General features: G+C 38.5%; 1 protein-coding gene across 1 annotated transcript in view; it reads left to right on the top strand.

Moving 5' to 3' along the window:
- Positions 1 to 8,585: 8,585 nt before the first annotated feature.
- LOC309612586 (uncharacterized protein) overlaps positions 8,586 to 24,441 on the top strand; it is a 59,152-nt gene continuing 43,296 nt past the window's right edge. Inside the window, exon 1 of the mRNA XM_082358467.1 lies at positions 8,586 to 8,917. Within this exon, the coding sequence (XP_082214593.1) occupies positions 8,788 to 8,917 (130 nt within the window). The 5' untranslated portion in view covers positions 8,586 to 8,787. The remainder of the gene's footprint in view (positions 8,918 to 24,441) is intronic.

The following is a 24,441-nucleotide window of genomic DNA, read 5'->3' as shown; positions in this document are numbered from 1 at the left end:
GAACCCTAGGAAGGAAAAAAAAGTGTCTCATTCAAAAGAGGTCATGGAAGGGGAGGGACTCATGAAAGAATTGTCGAGGTTGTGACGAAGTCCAGGTGAAGGAATTCAGGAGCCTTTGCTTTGGATGAAGGCTCTGGAAGGCCAAGTTAGCCCATGGCTGAAGCTGCAGGCTGGCTAAGCCTGTGCTTGAGGCATCGAAAGACAGGAGAGACAGGAAGGGAAGGACAGACAGACAGACACACACACTCACACACACAATCGAAGGAGAGGCTAGTTTATAAACATATATCCTATTGAAACACTAAGTTATATTTTATGCCTTAGTTTTCTTCCCTAAGAGCCATCAATGTAATATATTTTGTTTCCACTAACTTAGTTAAATAGAACCATGTAATTATTCCTTTACAGATCCTCTAACCAAATACATTTAAATACTTAACTATGTATCCTAATGCATTTTTCTATTCCAACACAGTGGATTTCTCTTCCGATTAATGATACCTGGAGGATTCTGCACAAATCTAGCTTTTTGAGCTTAGGTCAATAAACATGGATCAAATGATCTCTAAGGTACTTTTCAACTCTAAAACTCTTTGATTAAAAAAAAATTTATACAAATTTTAAAGGTTACTTTCTATTTACACTTATTACAAAACATTGGCTCTATTCCCCATGTTGTACAATACATCCTTGAGCCTATCTTACACCTAATAGTTTGTACCTCCCACTCACTCCTCCTCATATTGCCCCCCCCCCATTGGTAGCCATTAGTTTGTTCTCTATATCTGTGAGTCTGCTTCTTTTTTGTTATATTCACTAGTTTGCTGTATTTTTTAGGTTCCACATATACATGATATCATAGAGTATCTCTGTCTGACTTACTTCATTTAGTGTAATGCCCTCCAAGTCCAAGTATTTTTGTTTCTGAAATACATATGTCAGAGAAAGGCATTAGAATTTTCTCAGTGTTTGGTTTTTCTTGTGGTGTTGATCTGATCTGCACTGCAAGGTTTGTTCAGTGGACCAAGACATGCATCTTTCAAGTTGCACACTGCTTTTCAGAAGAGCAATGTCTTTATTTCAAAGAGAAAATGAGGGTATACTTACTTGTACTTACATAAGAGAGACCAGGTCATTTTTCATTAACAAACTTCCACCAATTTTTTAAAATAAATTTATTTATTTTATTTATTTGTTTTTGGCTGTGTTGGGTCTTCGATGCTGCAGGTGGGCTTTCACTATTTGCGGTGAACGGGGGCTACTCTTTGTTGCAGTGCACGGGCTTCTCTTTGCAGTGGCTTCTCTTGTTGCAGAGCATAGGCTCTAGGCCCGCGAGCTTCGGTAGTTGTGGTGCAAGGGCTTTAGTAGCTGCGGCACGCAGGCTCAGTAGTTGTGGCGCACAGGCTTAGTTGCTCCTCGGCATGTGGGATCTTCCTGGACCAGGGATCAAACCCATGTCCCCTGCATTGGCAGGCAGATTCTTAACCACTGGGCCACCAGGGAAGTCCAACAAACTTCCCAAATTTTAAAGGTTTATAATAATGAGTTTATTTTTTGCTCTTATGACATGGCCATTGTGGGCTGGCTGTGGGCTCCACTCCACCCTCAGCTTCTCATGTCAGGATCTGGGCTGATGGAGTAGCCACGCTCTCAAACATTGCTGGGTTTCATGGCAGAAGGAAAGAGCTCTGGCGGATCTTGCACCAGCAATTAAATGTTCCAGCCTGGAAGCGACACAAGCCATTTTTGCTTACAATTCATTAGACAGAGTCAATCATGCACTGTCACCCAATCACAAGTGGTCCTGGTGTGTGTAATTCTTCCATGGGCTCCCAAAGCAAGGAACTTCAACTATGCTATGCAGAGATTAATGGGTTAGATTACTATAAAAAATTCAAATAATAGAAAAGTATGTCACTCAGTAATATCCAAGAGATAACCACTATTAACAAGTTAAGTTGGTGTGTATTTTCTAGTGTCTTATAGAAATATACATATGTGCACACACATACACACATGATTTAATTTAAAAGTATCCCATTAGAAATGCCATTTCTATAATCTGCTTCCCTTCCACCTTTAGCCATATAGCAAGGTCATATTTCTCCATGTCAAGGCATTTAAGTCTACCTCATCTCTTTTAACTGATGCGTACTATTCCACTTTACGGATGGACCATGTCTTGTTTAATTAACTCCCTATAATGAACAGTTAGGTTCTTTCTAATTTTTGATATTATTAAACATTTTGCAATCAATATTCTTGAACATGCATCTTAGCCAGAAATAAATGTTTGTGACTGAATGAAGTTGACAAAAAAATGAATGGAGAAGGATAACCAATCAGTGATTTAAGACTCCAAACACATGGTGAGTGAAGAAAAAAATATTCAAATCCTTTTCACCTGATTCAGAATATTTCAATGGCAATAAAGGCGTAGGAATTCCTAACTATGTTAATGTAGCAGGTCATTCATATTAGCCTCTCTAGAACTCCTTTAAACTCTTGGATTCGTATTCAAATAAAACATTTTCTTGATTATAAAATTTAACATCCCCTCTCCAAGCCTTTGGAAATAAGGTATATCACAATATTATTGCACTGAGAAGTCTGAATCTCCTGAAAAGTGAACATGATGGTACTATGACCCCTCATTTATTTTTTATCTTCAGTTCCAATTCTTTCACCTTATATATAGAATGAATAGTGATTTAAGTGAGAAACCTGAATCTAAGATAGTCAGGGTTTTAGCAGTTTAAACCAATCACGAGGATGCTAGCTTGAAAAGCTCTGTGACTCCGACCGTGGAGGTGTTTATAGTCCCAGGAGGAGACTGGCTTTGTCAGTTCTGAGTTTTGATGGGTTAAGTAGTTTGTAGTTGATTGTCGGGGTGTGGGGGGAGGTTACTGTGGAAGATAAACGAGTTCCTCGATGTCTGAACTTGCTCCCCGGGCTACTCAACTCAACTCAGCTCTTGCTGGGGTTCTCACCGTGAGACACTGATTATCACAACTGGAGCCCTGCAGGAACAAAAAAAAAAAACCCCGAACCAGCCAAAATACGGGGTAGGGCTTACTTAGCTTTAGCAAATTCTAATCAGGGAAAAAAGTGGAGGGGGGAGTGTTAAAGATAGGCTGGTACATCCTTCTTCATATGAGCTTTAGAAAAACTCATGAAAGACAACTGAAAGCAACCAGAAAAACTGTCTTCTCTTCAAGCTGATCTATTTCCTTTTCAATTCAAGCTGTATAGAGTATGCATAGCATATTTTTAAAATCTACTTTATTTCAGCAATTTTATTTATGTAGTTGATTTCTTAGCTTCTGTGTGTGTGTGTGTGTGTGTGTGTGTGTGTTTGAGATATATATATATATATATAGAGAGAGAGAGAGAGAATAAGGGGGAAGGTAAATGATATAATCAAGATTTATAGGGGCTTCCCTGGTGGCGCAGTGGTTGAGAATCTGCTTGACAATGCAGGGGACACGGGTTCGAGCCCTGGTCTGGGAAGATCCCACATGCCGCGGAGCAACTAGGCCCGTGAGCCACAACTACTGAGCCTGCGCGTCTGGAGCCTGTGTAACAACAAGCGAGGCCTCGATAGTCAGAGGCCCGCGCACCGCGATGAAGAGTGGCCCCCGCTTGCCGCAACTAGAGAAAGCCCTCGCACAGAAACGAAGACCCAACACAGCCAAAAATAAATAAATAAATAAATGAATAAAAAAAAAATAAAATTCTTCACTTGCTATTCAGTCCCCAAGAAGTTCCTAGAATACTGAAGTTTAAAAAAAAATTTCTATTTGGATAATTTCTAATCTAAAACCCACCACTCTAAAAATGATGCACTCACATTTATCACTGTCTCTTCTACCTCACACTGGGCAGAACTTCCTTGTCTCCATTCTTACCCTCATCCTTCACATAAAATCTTTGCAGATTTGTTGTTTTTTTTTTTTCAATGCTGGATTCAGGTGAAGATTAAAGGAAGAAGTAATGAGAAGCAGTGAAAAGCACATTTGAGATGTTGTGCCCACCCCTAGATACCCTTCTGTTTGTCAATTCCCCTACTACCTGTACTATCCAAATCTTTAGTTTGACTTCATTTTGTTATCTACCTGAAACCCCACAATTAAAGGACCATTTGGACTAACAAGAAGTAGCTTTTAAAATGCAAATATTTGTGTGTGTGTGTGTATGTTTAGGAGAATGCCATGTTAACAGACTATTAATTATTCTGACGATGGCGGGGAATTGGTCAACCCAAGTCCTTTCCTTGCTGGCAGGCGGCTGAAGGTAACTTTACTGAGACCATACTTCTATGGTTTGTTTGAATGGGAGGAGATGGACCGTGGAGTAGTAGACGTGGGGAGAGGTCAGAATATGGCGCCAATGTGTTCACCCCAGTACATGTGGCACCTTGAGAAGTGCTTGTTCCATTAATGGGCACTCTAAATATTTGTTGGATGAGTGACATGAAGAATGACTATTGAAGTATCCTTGTAGAGCCCACTAGAAGGTGGGTTTTGAGTCTTGTAAAAGTGTGCTGACATAGCATAACAACTTCCTCTCACCTTTGCCAAGATTTCCTGAGTATGACTCCTTGTTTTTCTTCCTTTTCTTCTTTGTCAGTCCTTGCTAGCCTTGATCTTGGAGGTTGTCTGATCTGTTACTCTCACTGTAAGTAAACCGTTCACTCCCTGTAACTTGCACTTGAAAATGAACAACGGCAGCCTCCTTCAGGAAAAGGATGTAATTTTAGGAATATAGGGAAGGCAACTACTGCTTGATTCCTGGAATCTTACACAGATCTCCATTCCTTAGCTCAAGGTTTCATCATATTTGGTAATACAGCAAAACAGCACTGGACACTTGGGCTCTAGCATTTGCTTTGTCCTAAATAACTAAGTGACATGGTGCCAAGTACTTCCCGTACCTTGCTTTTCTTAGAATACTCCATTAGTCCCTTTAGAACTTAGCACAGTGCTTTCTGTACAAAGCAAATATTCAGAACCTTGAATTATCTTTATGTAGAAAGGTTTCAAGTGATGTCATTCCACTAGATTTACTAGGAACATTAGTAACAATGTTATATTACTTATTTTGGAAGTAAGAGCTTCAAGGCAAATATGAGTAGCCTATTTCTACTGTGTCTCTTTCTTGAAGTTTGATGACCCATTTAATTAGAATGATTACAAGTATGCATGAAAAGGAAGTTAAGCTGCTGGAAGAACTAATAATTTTGGTCAAACATGGAGTTGTTTGCAACCTTCCTCGAGAGACAGAAGCAGGATTTGGGGAGTGTTCCATTCTTACCAGGAATGCTTCCACATTCTGATGATTTCGTGATGGAGAACGTGATTCAGCCTCTCAGGGTGTCAGTGTCCTCAGCAGTAAATGACAGGTTTGGACTGAATGATCTCTAAAGCCAAATAGACAGTTAATCATTATTTCTTTCCTTGAACTTATTCACTTATTCGGAAACAATTAATTGAGGGCATACCATGTGCTCTGCATGTGGTACTGGGGATACGGCAGTGAGCAAAACGGACAAACATGCCTGCCCTGTGGAGTTTACATTCTAGATGGAGAAAGACACACAATAAACCAGTCAATTAATCAAAAATATAATTAAGTGCATATATATGTATATTTCAGAGGGTGGGAAGTGCAGTAGAGGGAGAAATATGAAAAGAAGGGGAAAGGGAAATTCTAAGGCAGAATAACCTTAAAATGATGTGGTCCAGAAAGCCCTCTAGATGTGAGTGCTTCCAGGGGGATGGAGTTGGACTTACCTAAGGAAATCCCGTGTAACTCTCTTGGAGACCATACTTTCCATGGAAAGTTTTTCTTAGCCAAACACATCTTTGACCTGATTTCATGTATCTATTTATCTTTCATGTACCATTTTAAAACTTGAATTATAATTTACCCACAATAAAAAATGTGCAGCCTTAAAGGTCGGTTTGATGAATACTGACAGTCACAGTTACCTGCGTAATGACCAGACAAAACAAGATATAGAACATTCCTATCATTCAGAAAGTTCCATCATTCCTCCTTCTAGTCAACTACTTGCCCCCTCCCACCCACGTAAATCAATTTCTGACATGTATAATCAAAGATAGTTTTGCCTGTTCTCAGACTTTATGTAAATGGAAGCATAGAGTATATAGTTTTGCTTTCTCTCTTCTTTGTGTCTGCATCATTTTGAAGTTCACCCATGATGCTTTGTGTAACAGTATTTTGTACCTTTTTATTGCTGAGTAGTATTCCATTGTATAGATTTACTTGGTTTTTAAATAGGGGCTTTGCATGAATGAGAGCCTTTTTTTCCAAATATGGATCAGAATCTTGCCACTGAAAGGGAAAATGTAGAACTAAAGGATGGAATGATCTGCATGGCAACCTCACAGCTGGATCACGCATCACATTTCTCTTGTTTTAACGATGTACCTTTAACTAGTGTCAATGGGTTTCTCCCTCCCTCTGAGTGTCAACAGGAGGCTCCACCCTTGTCAGTGTCTTGGTCTTGCCCTCCAGGCACCTGGCTATTTCAGGCTCTCACTCTTGGGGGCCAGACCCACCAGGCCTTTCCTATCACCGCCAATCTACTTTCTTAGGCGTGTGATCCGCCAGCCACTTCCTTTGCCCAGGCACCTCTACATGCTGCAGGATGGAGCCGCAGTCCCAGGTCCTCGGCTACAGGTACCTGGCACCAAGGAGTTTATGTTTATGATTAACCAGGTTGAAGAGATTTCACCTGGGCTCCTCCTTTAGCTCATGGCTGTTTTCTCATCATCCCACTTGCTGCTTTGATTGTCACGACAGGCAGAGTGGGATATCTGAGGCTAGCAGGGTAGGGAAACTTCTCATCTTGGGGCTTGTCTTTGAGAAGCAACTTGATATTCCTTTTGATCAATTACTGAAGAGAGCAAGCCTGGATGGTCTGAGGAAGTGTGTACGATGTGAAAAAGGTATACTCTATGGGTGTCTGGAGGATACATAACTTCAAATGCACAATTTTAACAAAATGATAAAATAAAAGATTTTTTCTAGAGAAACATACTGCATTCTGAAGGGTGACTTGGCATGGTCAAGGCCTTGATACATGGCCTCTTGCAGGTATTACTCTGCATTCCTGATACAGTGAAGAAGGCCATTACCACCAGGGAGAGGCCTGGGATTAGCCAGGTGAACTTGGCTATCACCATCTGTCTTACACTCTGTTCATTAGTTTCTTTAACAATTTGCCTCAGCTATTTACACAGATAGGATTCCTGTCTAGCAAGGAGGAAAGTGTCAGGGTAACCAAGCCATGGTTTGGAGCCATAGTGTACCTAACTGGAGGGTTAGTTTTATCTGACCATTCTTTTCTTCCCCATGATACAAAGGTTCTTTCTCCTCTTTTGAAAATCAGGCTTTCAGTGGATGACTCCATTGTGGTATATTCCTATAGTAAAATAATATGTGACAATGAAAAGTGAGTAAACTAGAACATGTATCAAAGTGAATATATCCCAAAAAGTATGGAGTTAAAAAAGCCCACAAATTATACATGTACAATAGGACACTACTTATGCAAAAGTTTTAAATATGCAAAATGATACTGTATGTCGTCTAGGGAAATTTACATTTGTATAAGGGTATAAAAATATGCTTTAGGATGATAACCTCCAAATTCAGAATCAGGGTTCCCTCTGGTGGGTGTTTGGAGAGGAATACATTTGGGAGGGGTACACAAGGAACTACAGCTATGCTTGTACTAGTTAATTTTTTAAGCTCGGTGGTGACCCCCATATTCTAGTCAACATAGAATAGAATTCAACATATTCTATATTGTTATTCGTCCTTTTTTGTATATTAAAACATTTTATAACAAATAAAAATTAGTCATTACAATAAGATTATAATTGGTTTTTATCCTCTTTATCATTAAACTTCTAATATTCATTCATTTTCACCAGTTGCCAAATTACAGATTTTGGCTAAGAAATGAAGTTTAGGGGGGTGTTCTTTGATTTCAAAACTTATAAGTGTTGATGAATTTTTCTTAGAAAGCAGGTTTACTTTCTGAAACAAATACATGGTATTATGTCAACCTAATTAATGATGTGCAACACAGGATTTTGAATAAATGCTGCTGTAACCCTTTTTTTCAAAGAATTCTGTAATTTATATATTAATTGATGAAGTGTTTATTAAGACTACCATGTTATTGCACTGGGGTAAGTATCATGGTGGATGGAGATGGAAAAAAATTTACCTAACAAAATGTAGAATACAAAATGAAAAGTAGAAGAATTTTAGCCAGTTTCCAAAGAGGAAATGCATCAAAGTACGATATGCATAAACCCACTGGGAGCAGCTGTACTAGAATGAATGAGTGTGGTTTGCTGAGCTATTTCAGCCTTGTCCCGGCCTGGAATTGGGTAGCAGGAGCTGGACTTGGGTCAGGGTCTTCTGTAGCTGAGATCAATCCTCTCAAACTCCATCCAGGCCCATCTGCATCCTTTCCCGGATTCCCAGTGTTATGAATCCAGGATTCATAAGGATCCCCACTCCCCCGCCCCAGCCTGTTCCAGAGCTGTGGGTAATGCTGACATCTAGCATGCATGAGAATGCAAGGGGCACCTTATGAAAATGGAGATGTAAAGCCAGAGGAAGAGAAATGATGCAATTTCTTTCCCAGCTAAGGAGAAGGATAGCAGGAATGAACGAGGTCTGGGAAGAAATTTATATTTGGGGATAAACAAATGAGTTTTGTGCCCGCCTCTTTAAGTCTCTTCAATGCCATGTTCATTTCTCTTTTTTGATTACCAAGTAGTGCTGTCCTTAGTCTCTTGGGGCATACTTCTTTCCGGATCTGGCACAAACTACCCCTCAGGGCTTAAAGACATGCAGATGACAGATGATCAAGGTATGCATGTCTTAATCAAGCTGCCGTATTCACCCATCTAAAGAGCTGTTTAAAAAACACATCTAGCAGGTCTCAGCCTCCAATATTCACATCTTATTTACTCCAACTTTCACTTTTGAAAAATCTAAAGACATTCTCATGCAGGCTGTGACCAAAGGAAAGGGCAAGCTAAAATTCCCTCTGCAAGGGAAGGACATTTCTTTATTTTAAATTTAGTTGCTGATTTTATTAGCTGCTGTCCTGACCTTTCGGCCAACTTAAGGACTGTTTATGTTAACACTGAAAATGTAAACTTGCATGGCCAGAGTGCTTTTCTAAATGATGCTCTTTAGAGAGTTTTTCATTTGTTGGATGATAACGACTGTTTTCTCTTTTGGCTTTAAAACTGAAGGAAAGTATTATGGCACAGCTTCCTTCTCTGTTTACAAACCGAGCACCTGCCACATGCCCAGTCCTGGGCTGGCTTCTTTCTACCCAATCCTATCCCTTTGCCCAGAGACCAAAGTCACATTTCAGAAATATTATTTCCAAATTGTACACTGTTGGTGGGAATGTAAATTGGTGCAGTCACTATGGAAAACCGTATGAAGTTTTCTCAAAAAACTAAAAATAGAATTACCATATGACTCAGCAGCTCCATCCTGGGTATATATTTGAAAAAAAACAAAAACACTAATTCAAAAAGATACATGCACCCCAGTTTTCCTAGAAGCATTATTTACAATTGCAAAGCTATGGAAGCAACCTATGTGTCCATCAACAGATGAATGGATAAAGATGATGTGATATATATATATATATACACATATATATATGTATACACACACACACACAAAACAGAATACTACTCATAAAAAAGAATGAAAACTTGCCATTTGCAGCAACAGGGATGGACTTGGAGGGCATTATGCTAAGTGAAATAAGTCAGACAGAGAAAGACAAATACTGTATGATATGACTTACATGTAGAATCTAAAAAATACAACAAACTAGTGAATATAACAAAAAAAAAGCATACTCACAGATATAGAAAACAAACTAGTGGTTACCAGTGGGGAGGGGGGCAACATAGGGGTAGGGGAGTGAGAGTTACAAACTACTGGGTGTAAGATAGGCTATAAGGATGTATTGTACAACATAAGAAATATAGCCAATATTTTGTAATAACTGTAAATGGAGTTTAAGTTTTAAAAGTTGTATAAAGATAAAAAATTTAAAAAAATTAAAAAAAAATTATTTCCACATGTCTACAGATAGAAGAGACCAGATATTAGAGAGTATCTCAGCACAAAACAAAGCAATTTTGATCCTGGTATTCTAGAAGATTCCACTTGTTTTACTTTTGCTGATATTCCTTCAGGAAGAGTAGTTTCATAGTGAAATGCTATGGATATAGGATGGGACACCACAAGTAGAAGATGGACAAAAATTCTTACCTAGTGAATTTCTAAGTAAGCCCCTCTAGAAGCGTTCTGGGTGGGGAACACTTTATGGAATTTCTCTGCCAAATTGACCCCCTCCCCTGGAAGTCACCGTGGGGGGTCCTTTTTCCCACGCTGGACTCCTGAGAAATGCAAAGCAGCTGATCCTCTTAAACCAAAGTTTGGGAGCTCTCACTTAGAGAGAGGTACATGAAAAAAAATGAAGTATGTGTTTGACCATTACCTGCCATTCTTTCCAGTTGGAAAATTCGGATCTTCCTTGAGCTATGATGAGATGCCGTAGTAATAAACCAGATTTCTACCTCATTTGGTGTTGTACATAATGTGCCTTGTTAAATATTTCAAACTCACTAACACATGCACTGAACTATTCACTCAAGACCAGAGTGATCTGCTCAATGAAAAACCATTCATATCTTTGAAAAATAAAATGTACTGCTGTTATACAATTGATAATTCCCCTTTTCTGTGTACTTGATAAGTGTCAGGCCCTTCCAAGGTGTTTTTCATATATTATTCCTAATCATGATAAAAATCCAGAGAGGTGAGCATTATCATACCTATTTCACAGGCGAAGAAACTGAAGTTGAGAAACAGTAACTGACCTGCTCAAAATTATATAGACAGAAAGTGGCAGCACAGGGGGGGAAAGTCATTTCTTATCTGATGCTGGAGTGAGCCCTTTGTTCACTTTACCAAACCTCTCCCATGTTCAAGGCCATCAACATGGTCAGTGCGTGCCTGGTTAAGTAAATATGGTACCAAATCCGTTTGCCTTGTTTAGAACAACCAGGAGAGAGATGGGTTTCATTGACTTGACAGAGGATAAGTGTATTACAATTAGATGTGTTTCATGATTCATGGGCCTTATCTTTGGAGAGCATCTTTGACAGGGAATTTGCCTTTTTGATAATGCATAGGACATTGGAGGGATTTTGCCGAAATAACATACTTTCTAGTACTTACCCTTTGCAGGGGTTTTTGATTGTTTCTCTTATCATTACATGGGATATTAACCTGGAGAGTTTACTCTCTTAGCTAATGAACGCTTGGACACAGTGAAATTTTAATTTTCAATCTTGCCAGATATAAAAGCGTGGCAATGAGACACGTAAATATTACACTTAACCCGGAAGTCCTTTCAGTGGCAGGAAAATTGCTTCTTTGTGGTACAAAAGAGACTTTCTATCTGCAACTTGTATAAAATAAGCCCTGATTTGGGGTTGTTTTTGGAGGGCAAAGGGTGATGTTGCCTATCTGATTGCACTTAGTGTTACATTTTAATCTATGATTTTTACAACCTGACATTGACGTTCAGTTAGCTCAGATTACAAGCAAAGTAATTCACTCCTTAATGAAGTGTACCTTGCATGACATATTGACCACGTGAGCTGACAATCATGGCTCTAAAACAGGCCTAGATTACATTTTCTTTTGTCATTGAAAGTAGGTTGTCAGTTAATAAACTTAAAACAAGGCATGCTGACCTGCCATTCTTCCAGAAGTATTTTGTTGGAGCATCAGAGAAGCACATACTAACATCAACTATTGAAATGGAGGGAAAGAGTAAAAAATGCATATATTCAGTGTTGTTCAGATGAAGAGCCTTTCCATGAATTTATACAAGTTCCCCTCCACTTTTTATTTTGAAAAAAACTTTCAAACCTATAGAAAAGTAGAAAACAGAGCACCATGAATATCTGTACACCTTTCACCTGCATTCAACCAATTGTTAACATTTTGTCACCATTGTACACTCTGTGTGTGTGTGTGTTTGTATTATTTTAAATTCCAGACATCATGACACTTCACTCCTAAATACTTCAGCGTGTATCGCCTAATGATTAGAGCATTCTCCCATATAACTAAATCACCATTATCACACACCTAAGAAAATGAACAATTCAATAATATAATCTAACATATAGTTTATATTCCAGTTTCCCCAGCTGTCCCCAAAATGTATTTTGAAGCTGTCTTTTTAAAATGCAGATGTGAATCAAAATTTATACCCTGTGTTTGGGTGTTAAGCATTTATACAGAATTTTACCAGTTAAAATGAAGGCAGCTTTGATCCACAGTGATCTGAAAGGGCTGGTGATAAAGTATTAGGAATGTTTGTACCAGAGTATTTCTAATAGATTCTACTTGCAAAGTATGTATCTATCTTAGTGGTCATTTTTTCCTAAAGTATTTCAATCTATTTCCCCCTTTATTATATTTAAATTGGTGGAATGGGGAAATATTATTACTAATTCATGATTTTAAAAATTTCAATCTCATAGAGCTATTATATGTTTTATTCTAAGGTTTCAAAATAGTTGTTGGATTAAAACCCCAATCTAGAGGATTCATTCCAGCCCTACACAAAAAGGGAAAAGAATCATGAACTTTCCTGCTTAAAGCAAAGTTTTTCAGCGATATGTTTAGAATGAATTATGTTTCAGATAATTGAGTTTTCTTCTAATTTAGACTTCTACTTCTTCTCTTGAAAGCAAAACGTGTTACAATTAAAAATGGAAAGAAAAATTAATTTCAAAGAATATTCACTGGGGCAAATGATGGTTTTATTACTGCCATGGACATTCAAAGATCAAGTTTAAGGGAATGTGATTGAATTCAGTGTCACAAATGCACTTGTCATGGATAATTACATGTAGCTAAGGTTTTGTAAAGTGGCTGTATAATTGCTTTAGAGTTGTACTTAAAGGAAATACCGAGAAACTGCATTTTGTGAGTTAGTTTGTGTGGATCTTATGTACTCTATTTTATGTCATATTTTCATCAGCAGCGCAAAAACTATTGCAGAAAATAGAAGAGGGGAACTGTGACCTTTTATGTTCACTTGGTAGAAGACAGTAACTTTGTTTTCCAAATAGCAAAACAATATTATCCTTTTTCATATTAACTCATAAAAAGGCTTATGTTCACTGCAATATATTTGTCCATTGGTGATTGCTTGTCCATTGGTGATTGCTTGTCCATTGGTGATTGCTTGTCCATTGGTGATTGCTATGGAATTTTAAAATTAGCTAAACCCTTGTCCATTGGTGATTGCTATGGAATTTTAAAATTAGCTAAAATTTTTTTCCTCCAGAGTAGAAAAAAGTTAGTAGAAAAAAGATAGTAGAAAAAAGACATATTTCATCACATCTAAGACATTTTTCAGCTTCTAATATTTGAAATAAAGCTGTATCTTAAAAGAGAAAAAGTTAAAATTAGGAGTATTTTTTCCTTCCTTAGTGATATTATATAAAGTTACTGTGCTTCTTATAGTTGATGGCTTCTTACTTTCCATGAAAAATAATGCTGAACAATACAATATTATGCTATACTATATACACCCACCTATGAGTAATCCATAACAAACAGACATAGTTTTTTATGAGGGTTCTAGAACTGAGTATTTGTATGGTTGAGAAATTAGACATGTGGTCCCAAAGACCTTATCACACAAAGAATGGGTCATCTTTGCATAAATCAACAAACATTAAACTAGATTTACTTAGAAATATCAGTGGCTGATTTATCAAATGCCTTTTGAGGAGCATAATTTAATGGTTTTAACCTAGTCAGCTCCTGCATTTCTATTTCTGGTTTTGGTCGGATTTATTTAAAGGGTATCAACTTTCCATTCAACCAGTTCTACTATCAGAAATGATGCTTTCGAAGTCCAGGCAATGTGGATGTCAGCCTGGTATCCACTCAGTCTGAGAGGAATGTTTCTATAGACAAACCATTTTGCTACTGAAAGCAATCAATACTGGAAGAAAGAATTCCCAGATTATTCTGAAGATACTAAATTTGTAGTCATAGTGTTTCCTTGTATTTAAGAATGTGAAAACTAGCTGAATATTTCTATTGGAAAATGTCTGGTGGCCCAAGGAAAACAACTGCTTCAGCATTGTGGGAGACTTTGGACATTGGGATAACTTAATGCTGTAACAGAGAATGAGTGTTGTCATGAGGGCTCTCTGTTCTGGTCCGTGGAACCTTCCAAATACATGCACAGGTCCTGGTAACTATACACACTTTTCATGTAGTTTAGGGTTATTCTGACCTCTCAAGTAAAAATTCTGTGTTTAAGCTACAGCTTCAAAGTGCTACATTGCTACAATCACTAACCAATGCTCAAAATTCACTCAGGGCCCAAGCCAGCCTGGCTGAACAGGGCTGCAACTCTAGAATATCAACTCAGCATGTGCAAAGAACCTTAACTGATTCATGAAAAACCAGAGGCATCCACCCAATTTTCTATAATGAATCCAAGATCCTCTTAGAGAAACATTTTGCCACAGACTCCTGGACGCTAAGGCCTGTATGGCAGAGGCTTTACTTTTTAATTTGCATTTTCGAGTACCTTTTCTTGAAATCTATCTATAAACAGAAAAATACATAAATTATAAGCCTGGTGAATTTTCACAAGCTGAATGTACCTGCAGGAAGTATCCAGCTCTAAAAGCAAAACATTTCCAGCTGCCCTAACCCCCCGCCCCCATTGCCTCCCTCGTGCCCCTTCAATCCAACTACCCCAAGGGGAATTTTTGTACCTTACAGATTTTGATCTCCATGAATGAGCTTGTTCCACACTTTGCCCAGTCCCATTAATTAAATGGACACAAACTCTTCTTTATTTATAGTAACATCCTAAATACAGTAAGCACTGTCTCTTCAGGCCTGGATTTCTCAAAGCCGTCCTCAAGGAGTTGGTAGATATGATGGGAAAGTGATGCCTTAGTTTTTTCACAGGAAATTCTCAAGGGATGTAGATGTGATCTTTCACCTCCATGCTTGCAGAGAAAAGGCTGCTTCATACTCCAGTTTCAGAAAGAAGCCGTCAAGAAAAAATAAAATAGGATGTTGGGGGCATCTCCCAAAAGAGTTATAATACAGGCAGAAGGGGTGGTCTTGACGCAAGTACACAGTCACGTTGATATAAGTACCTTAGTTATGGCAGAGGGAAAGCTGGGGTTTTCTGAGTCAAATAAGCAGAGTATCTAAATGCCTTTAAATGCTGGGGAAACCAAGGGCCAGGAGGCAATCTTGGAAAATTAACTTTTTTGAATGTGAAAATGTAATGGGGACCACCTTCCGTATCTTCTAGTTTTATTGCCTACATGAGCTCCCAAATGTGATCAGTGCTAGGGTCAGAAAAAAAAAACCAAACTATTTTGTGAAATAGTTTCTTGTTATTAATGGGACAGCAAAAGGAGTGGGGAGTTCAGTTAGTCTCAGCCCCCTGTGCTGGGGGCTGCTGTGGAAGGCAATGGAGTGGAACCACCAACTCCTTTCCATGATTGTCAGGACAGACTTTATGAAAAGAATTCTAGGGCTTCCCTGCTGGCGCAGTGGGTAACATCCACCTGCCAATGCAGGGGACACGGGTTCGAGCCCTGGTCCAGGAAGATCCCCCATGCCGCAGAACAACTAAGCCCATGAGCCACAACTACTGAGCCCGCGTGCCACAACTACTGGAGCCCGCGTGCCACAACTCCTGAAGCCCGCATGCCTAGAGCCCATGCTCCACAACAAGAGAAGCTATCACAATGAGAAGCCCACGCACCGCAATGAAGAGTAGCCCCCGCTCGCCACAACTAGAGAAAGCCCGCGCGCAGCAACAAAGACACAACACAGCCAAAAATAAATAAATTAAAAAAAAAAAAAGAATTCTAGAGATGTTAATATTTGACTCCAAGGCTCTTAATTGTGTATGGCTTGGCAGTGGGGCAGGGTTGGACATGTCACTGAAATTTGCAGTTGATGCATGCCCACCATTCTGAGAACTATATCCCCTGCCTGTATGATTTAGCATGACAACCAGATTACATTTATACAATTAATTAATGTTTGCTTGACCACTTTTATCCAATTTCTTTCCATAGCACATAAAAGAGAACCTGACATAAATTTCTCTTTCAAAACAATTGACTTAGCAACTGCTGACCTTCTGTTCTGTCATTCTAAGGATTGATTGGATATTGTTGAATTGTTTCATTCTACAGTAATTAAACATAAAATTAATTATGCTAGTAACCCATTATTTCTCTGAACCAAGGACTAAGTCATTTGTTTTCGCTTGGTTACTCTGAGAATCTGCCATTAGAAGTACAGGCGAAAAAAATCACACTGTTGCAGACAGAAGCTAAATATTTTAAGGCACATTTTAATGGCTAAAATATAATCTGAAAGCTCCTAATTTCCATATGCATAACATATTGAATTTGTTTAATGTAATTTAGGCTATAAATTTTTTACCTTATGATTTGGTCATTTAAATATTTTCTCAGGTGGCTAATCATTTAGAAAACATGTCAAAGCAGAATATATGTTAAGAAAGAGAGATGGATGGATAAGACCAGAAGCATCCCTAAAGTCATCAGGAATCTCTTCATTCTTGATCTGGTTTGCTGCTCAACCAAAATGAAATTTAGTTCACAAGTCATTTTCTTTGTTGGTTTTGCGTAGAAAATGCTTAAAATTACCCTGATATTATGAGCATTGAGTCTGGTGCTGAGAGGCACACAAGCCTGACAGGACTAAATTATCAAAATGTATGTGCTGAGAGGAACCAAAATAGGTTTTTGTGGTTTTCATTAGTGCAGGTCATATTAATATAATTAACATGATTGAAGATAATACCCCTGGATGAGGCAGCAAATACCTAGCCTTGACCTATTACTCACCCGTAGGGTATAAAATGATGCACCCGACAAATGGGTATGCAATCTTTTATATTTAATATTTGGAATCAGCCTTTTGCTATGGGTTTCCCTATGGCTTTGGGGTATGCTCTGAACTTCAGCAGAGGAAATTCTTGGTCCTTTTCAAAATTCACGACTATAATCAGCATTTTCAGTATTGAGCAAATTTTTGTATTATGGTTATACTTCCTGCAATTTGGATTCTCATAGTATCTATTGTTTCCTTTGCTGTGTACCCCGTCCTTTCCTCTGGCAACTGTAGCTCTTCCTTATGCTGGAATCTTCTCCTAACCTGCCTGTGGTTCTAGTTGGGGCTGTGAATTGTGATCTCCCACTATTCTGGTCATGGGGTGGGCGTGGGAGCCAAGAGAGCCATTCCATGACCCTTTTCAGGATTTGTCCAGTTGGAAATAAGAGGAATGTCCTGTGGCAAACAAACTGCCTACCAATATCTATTGTCCCCTTTTTCCTGATGAGCAAAGTCGCACTTTTTTTTTTTTTTTTTTTTTTTAGCGCAGGTATGTTCCCAGTTGAAAATACCCATCTCCTCACACTGTCCTGGAACCACAGATGTTCATTTGCGACCCATGTGATATAAATGAAAGTCTGCTGTGTGGGGCTTCTGGAACATTATTGTCCTGATGAAAGGGGTCGCTCTCAGCTGACAAGTGACTTTTGCCCTGACTTCTCTCCCCTCTGCTGGAAACTTGTGCACGATGACGTCTTCAGCCTGCTAAGAACAATGGAGTAGGAACTTGGGAGGACCTTGAATCATTGAGAACATCTCAAGTAGCTGCATCAGCCTCAGTCTACTCCCCTTTGTAAATCTTGCTATGTCAGAAAACCTCTATTTAGTTATGCTACTGTGTGTGAGTTGCTGTTACATTCAGAAGCACATGGTCCTAATGGGTATGGTCTTTTCCCTACGTTGGGACTGCTTATAGAGAAGGTCAGTCTGAGAAAATGAAGTCAATCTACAGAAAAAAGAGTCAAGAGACCAATAACAAGTCCAGATTTTCAAGTCTCTTGTGTCTAAATTTCCTTGCAGCCTGAGGCTGTGTTATATGAACCAATGGAATCCTGTTCTGCTGAAGTTTCTTAAAGTTCGGTTTCTGTCACTCACAAATAACAATTCCTGGAGATATGAAAATAAAAACACACTCTCCATGCAACAAATATCCCAAACCTATTAGTACTTCCCTTAGCTCCCTAGCTGCTGGGATGAGAAGAAAGAATTTGGGTTCTTGATTTGATGGTGCTTGTTTAGGGGCTTTGGAATGTCACCTCACATTTTTGAATCTCAGTTTCCTCATCTTCAAAATAACGAGAGTGGATTAGATGACCCCCTAAGATACCTTCGGTTCTAAATGATTATGATCCCATGCTAATTTTCCACAGTATGGACTAGGAAAGTAAGTATGGAATACATAAGTCAATAGAAAAGAAACACATTTAGAGATTTTCCATAAATGCCCACTTCTACAAATTAATAAAAAAGAAAGAAGTTAGGGCACAAGCAAAATTTGCTGTGGATGTGGTCATGCAGGTCCTAAGTGTTCTTTGTCTAGGACGGTGGTATTCACAGAGTGAAGGAATGAGACAGGCTTTCCTGAGGATTAAATAACTTCTAAGCATCAAATTTTAGATCTGAAGAGGACTTCATCACATACTCAAAACCATCATAATAACAATAATTATAGCTAACTGTGTACTATGAACTCTGCTAGGTATTTTGCACCAATTATCCCATTTCATCATCATAATGATGCTTTAAGCTATATGATCATATTCCCATTTTATAGCTATTTGTTTTATTTTTTTACTTATAATCTGAATAAGTCCCGTTTTGAAAATAGTCGGAGCTTAGTATTTGGTTTTCTTAATGAAGCAGAGAAATCTGAATACCAATGTTAAATCCAAAGCTATTTCTCCATTTCCTCATTGCAGATTAAAGGAAATAATGGGTTCCAAAGGAAATGCTGATTTGGAGTTAATTGTATAATTACATCCAAAACAATTTAGTTTATTAATATACTGGTGCAAGAGAGGCTTTTTCCACTACACGGTCAGTGGAAATTCAGAGGCACTCATTGGAGCAAAGTTGCACTGACCTGGGAGAAAATATGGATGAACAAAAATCTATATACAAAATTGGCTTAGTAACAAATGTTTAATTAGACTTAAGAGTCATCAAATGGCTTCTGTCCAGACCATTTTTGCCTCAGGGACTAGGTTTTGAAGGGAGACACAACTAACATTTGTTGAGCTCCTTCTGTGAGGCAGGCATTGGGCTAAGATCCTCTCCACTCTGCATCTCATTAAATCGCCAAGGCAGCGCAGGGAGACAGGTAGAATTGATTCCATTTTACAGAGGAGAAACGGAGAGATTAAATGACTTGCTCAAGGTCACACAGGCAGGGAATGGTGGATGGGGCTGTGAATCCAGCTGTCTCACCCACCAGAGTCCAAGTTCTCATAGTCGGTGGGAGTGTGGTATGTCAGTTTCCCAAGTTCCATGATGAGAATCATGGAAAAGTCCAGATGTCTAGTGAATGAAGGCAAGTGTCAGCTGTTGACTGTGACTGGTTTTGTACTCTGAGATAGCAAAGAGATGAGAATGAAGAGTTTAACCTAAGGAAAATTAGTTGAGTGGGCTATATAACTGCATTTGTTTTCATTCTCCAAAGATTTTCTCTGGAAGCTCCCAGCCTATGTTGAAAGCAGCCTTTTGTAAGTTTTACTGAGTTGATGTCTGGGCTTTTTCTTCCAAGGAGATAGATGTAAACCTCTTGATTTGGTGCTTCCCCAGCACGGGAGATAGAAAATCAGAAAAGCATCTTGTCCTGGTTGATCTGCTCTTATGTCTCAAGGAAAGGGTATAAATTGAACTATTTCAATGTTATTTGAGTCTGAAACACTCTCCTTGAAGTGAGAAAAAACAGAATATTTTCATATCGCTCGATTTGGGGAGCGGAGGAAGAGAAAATATTTAGTGATCCCTGTTCACCCAAAGGTAGTGGAATGGGTTTGGGTCTCCTTGAAAATAACTGGTGCCACTTAATGTCCTCTCTTTTCTCTTCCTCGCCATTCAAGTAAGGTCTGTAAGTTATTAAAAACCTCTAGGGAGGCAGATAACAAACACTTCCTCTTGGTAACCCTCTGAGCCCGTCTCAGTGCTTAATAACCCTTATGGGGGGACATTTCCCCTCTAGAGTAAACCTAAATTATTATCGTACAGGTTAATTCCATTTCCTCTCTTCTCTCCAGTGAGGAGGAAGAACAGCTGTTTACCATCGTCCTCAGCGTAGAATTGAACACACCTGAACACAGAGGCATCCGCTCATCCTTAGACTTTCATCATTCAAGCAGAATAGCCTTGATATGTCAGTTGTTCTCAAAGTGGTTCTCTGACCAGAAGCACCAGCATCTCCTGCGAATCTTCTAGACATGCAGATTCTCAGGCTCCAGCCCAGACCTGCTTAATCAGAACCTGAGGGCGGGCCCAGCCATTGGGGTTTTGAGATTCCTTCCAGGGGATTTTCATACTCCTTAAAATCTGAGAATGACTGATACGGTAGTTTTGATCAGATGTGGGTAATTATTACTAATAATAATCCTAACAATTCATAATTTTTTTTAAGTTTGTGTGAATGTCTGCATATAACAATGCATACATTTATGTATTTATTTTTGTGAGACATTGACTGGCAGCTGTACCTAGGTTTCTGTGTAATCGGAATTTAACAGGTGGAAATGGTGCCCTCTGTCCAGGTACAAACGTGCAGAGCTGACATTTTGGTTGTGGCCACCTGGGTTTACATCATAAGTGTACAGCTCATACAAATAAGAGAAAATACAGGTGGGAAAAGAGAAAACAGTGAGAAAGGAAAACTCTCCAAACAGATAATCATTATTCTCTTTACTTTTGTTTTCTCTCAGATTTTGCTTCCTATACACAACAGAGAAAAAATTCTCCCAAGTGAAATCATACTATGCACACGGTCTTCTTCTTCTTTTTTACCCATTCTATCAACATATTTTATTTCACTCAACCTCTTCAAAATATTATCATTTCAACATATAATCAAAATAAAATTATTAATGAGATATTTTATGCATACAGTCTTCTAATCTGCATTTTAACTTAAGAATATGCCATGAATGCCAGCAAGACAACACACACACACACACACACACACACACACACACACACATACACACACACACACACAGAGTCATTTTTAATAGTTCCATAGCCCATGGCTAATTACCTATTGATGGACCATTAGGTTATTTTCAGTTTCCCCCCTTCCTTCTCTCCCTCCCTCCCTTCCTTCCTTCTTTTTTCCTTCCTTTCCTTCATTCTTTCCGATTTTAGAAAACTAAAGTTCCATTAAGCAATGAATAAAGAGGTGAGATAAACGACAAAATCCTCAGACTTGTGTGTCTAAGACCTCACTGCTCTCTACCAGTTTTATGAAAGCTAGAAAACCATTGTTAGCTGGCCTTCTGTTTCATCATACGTCCTCCATTTTTTGAGGAGTTTCAGATATTCTTTGGGCTTATAATTAAACATGATTGGGAAGACTTTTTTTAGGGAATACTAACGTGTGGTGCATTCTACACATAGCCTTGCTATTCTTAAGAAATATATTTTGAAAGTTTGATCAATTTATATTGACGTTGATTCACTGGTACCTTTCCCTTGATTTGCTGTGACTGCAAACATATATTTTTGGAAAGATTATTCAGGTTTAGGAGCAGTTTATACCTGTGAGATACGGTAAAATTAACTAGAGAGCCTGAGAATGGCACCCTTGGCTTTGGCTTCACGAGCTCACAATGGAGCAAACCTTTAAGAATTCCAGTGGTAGTACATCCTGGACAGAAGAATTGTAGCCTGAGGAATGTTTTGAGTTTCTCCCAAACATTTTAAATGATGTTGCTGTAGTCCTTATGTAATTTGTAGCATCTCTTGCTTTGAACTTTATCCTTTACAGAAATTTTGTTATGACAAAACTAACTAGGCAAAAACCTTCTCCCACCATTTTATTTCTTTTCTTCCCATGCTGTCACTTAGGATGTAAAAAGTTTTTTCTTTGAATAGAGTAGAAAAAGAAAGATCTTATTTTCAAATTAACTTGGAAAGGTGTAAATTTTTAAAAAATCAAACATTCCTATAGCAGACAGTTCTGTATTTTAGAAATAGTAACTCATTTAATGTTTATATGAGTTGGGTATGACTATTATTCTCATTTTGCAGGGGAAAATGAGGCACAGAGTAACTTTCTCAAGGCCACACAGCTAGGAAATAGAAGAACTGGGATTCAAACATAGATAGGTTGACTAGAGTCCATGCTTTTACCCATGTATTATGTCATGTACTATGAAGCTTTTCTGGGATCATTGCTCTATTTAGGTCATTCAAGGTCATTGCCTCTAACCTTGGGTTTAGGGTAGAAAGGTTCATGTTTGAGGATTTATGGATTAGGAGCTGCAGCAATGGTCCAGATTTTCTATTTTCCTCCTATTCAAAGTGATGAGCTTAAAAATCTGACATTTGTAAAGGATAATCATTCCTGAACTGGGAGGGGGTGTTGTTTCTACTATTTAAGTAGGGGTTTTATAGGAATGGTTGAATTTATTGAGAAAAATGTGCTGTTTTGTATCTGAATTCCAATACTTTATTTTTTTTTCTAATAGAGGTTAACTTCTCAAGAGGACAGTTGGCGATGAAAGCTTGAACTAGAACCAGGCTGTTGGCATACACCTCCCATCTTCTCCTTTTGCTCTTTCCCTTCACCCAACCTCGCAGAAAGTAAAAATGCCAGGAAGAAAAATGCAGGAAGTGATACTGTTAAATATAGCACAGGTGCTATTTTCATAGATGTTTGTGGTGTTAGGAAGTTTTCGCTCTCCTATTTTTTATTTTCTCTATAAAGCTTTATTACCATTTTTCAGAGATATACATACTGCAACAGAGTCCAAGATTACTAGGGAAAGGGCTTTTATTCACTTGTGTTAGGGAGGAGGATTTTGTGAGAGAGAAGTGAGAAAGAGTGAGAGCCTACTAGATCAGGATCTATCTTAACTTGGTGCTCAATTGAATAAGATGTTTGGAGTGAAGGAGTAGAGTTTTCTGATTTTATTTATCTTTGATGGTGAATCTTGTTCAACTTTCTTATAGGAAAATAGAAACAAAGATAACTGCCATGAATCCCAGCTTCCCTAAAACCAGAACTTAATTTAGCAGTTGTCCCAAAAAAAATCCCCCCAAGAAAAAACTACCAATTCTGTTTTCAACTAAAATTGGTAAGAAAAGATGGCACAAATAAAGTGTTGAAATTATAAGGCATTTTTTTTTTTTTTACAGAAAGTAAGGTTTTATGTACTTCAACTTGCAGACTTCAACACTTTGCAAATTAAGGTGGCAAAAGATTGGAGCCTTTCACCTCTAGTCAACAGATAAAATCTTGATCCTTAATATTCAGTGAATATATGCACATAATGGAAAATATTTTCTATTTGCTGATTCTTTTGCTAAGTGTTAACAAAGACTGTTTCACAGTTTCCAACCATAGAAGTTAGTTTCGCTTCCTTCTCTTACCTTAGTTAAAAATATTCTAAATGGGTATGTAAAATCCCCATATCTTTTTGACTTCTGACTGAGAGTTGACACATATTGCAAACAAACAGTTAAGCCCTGTCATTAAAACTTATGACAATACTATTTGTGTACATATAATCTTCAAGGTTATGTGAAGGTGGTTAATTCATCTCTCTGTGATGATCTTTATTTTTTTTTCCCTTTACTTTAAAAAATGAAGTGGATAAGGAATAAAAATGTCTAGAGCCGGCACCAAGATCTTGGACCAAGTGACCTGGGTTTCAAATGTGATAATATTGCACTGAAGAATCACATTTGGGGGGAGCTGAATGTACATGTGAATGGTGGTGCTGAGGAAGAGGTGGTCAGGAATGAGGAAGATGGGGGTGGGTGGAGTGGAGAGTAGCACAAAAAGAGACCACAGTTTTCTATCAGGCGCTGCTGGTGTTTTCAGATTAAGATGGGGGATTAAGGAATTTTACTCAGCAATTTGAGATGCTTTGTTAGGGGCTGAGGAGATTTGAGCTGCTTTGTTCTCAAACCACATGTTAGTGAAAAAGCAAACAGGCACTTAATCCTGACAGACAGCAGAACTTGACATCAATTTGCCCCTTGGGAGGTGACCAGGAGTTCTCTGTGACTGGCTAAAATGGCCAGGCCTTGTTTTCCTGAAGCCTAATGCCAACATTCCATTCTAACCTGTGTTTCTCAGCCCTGTGGCCATGACTTGGATGGTTGGACTGACCAAGAGTTTCTTGATATTAGAGATTCTCA

Source organism: Balaenoptera borealis (genome assembly GCF_965194805.1).
Source record: "Balaenoptera borealis genome assembly, chromosome: 15".
Taxonomy (NCBI): domain Eukaryota; kingdom Metazoa; phylum Chordata; class Mammalia; order Artiodactyla; family Balaenopteridae; genus Balaenoptera; species Balaenoptera borealis.
This window is presented reverse-complemented; position numbering and strand designations above follow the sequence as displayed.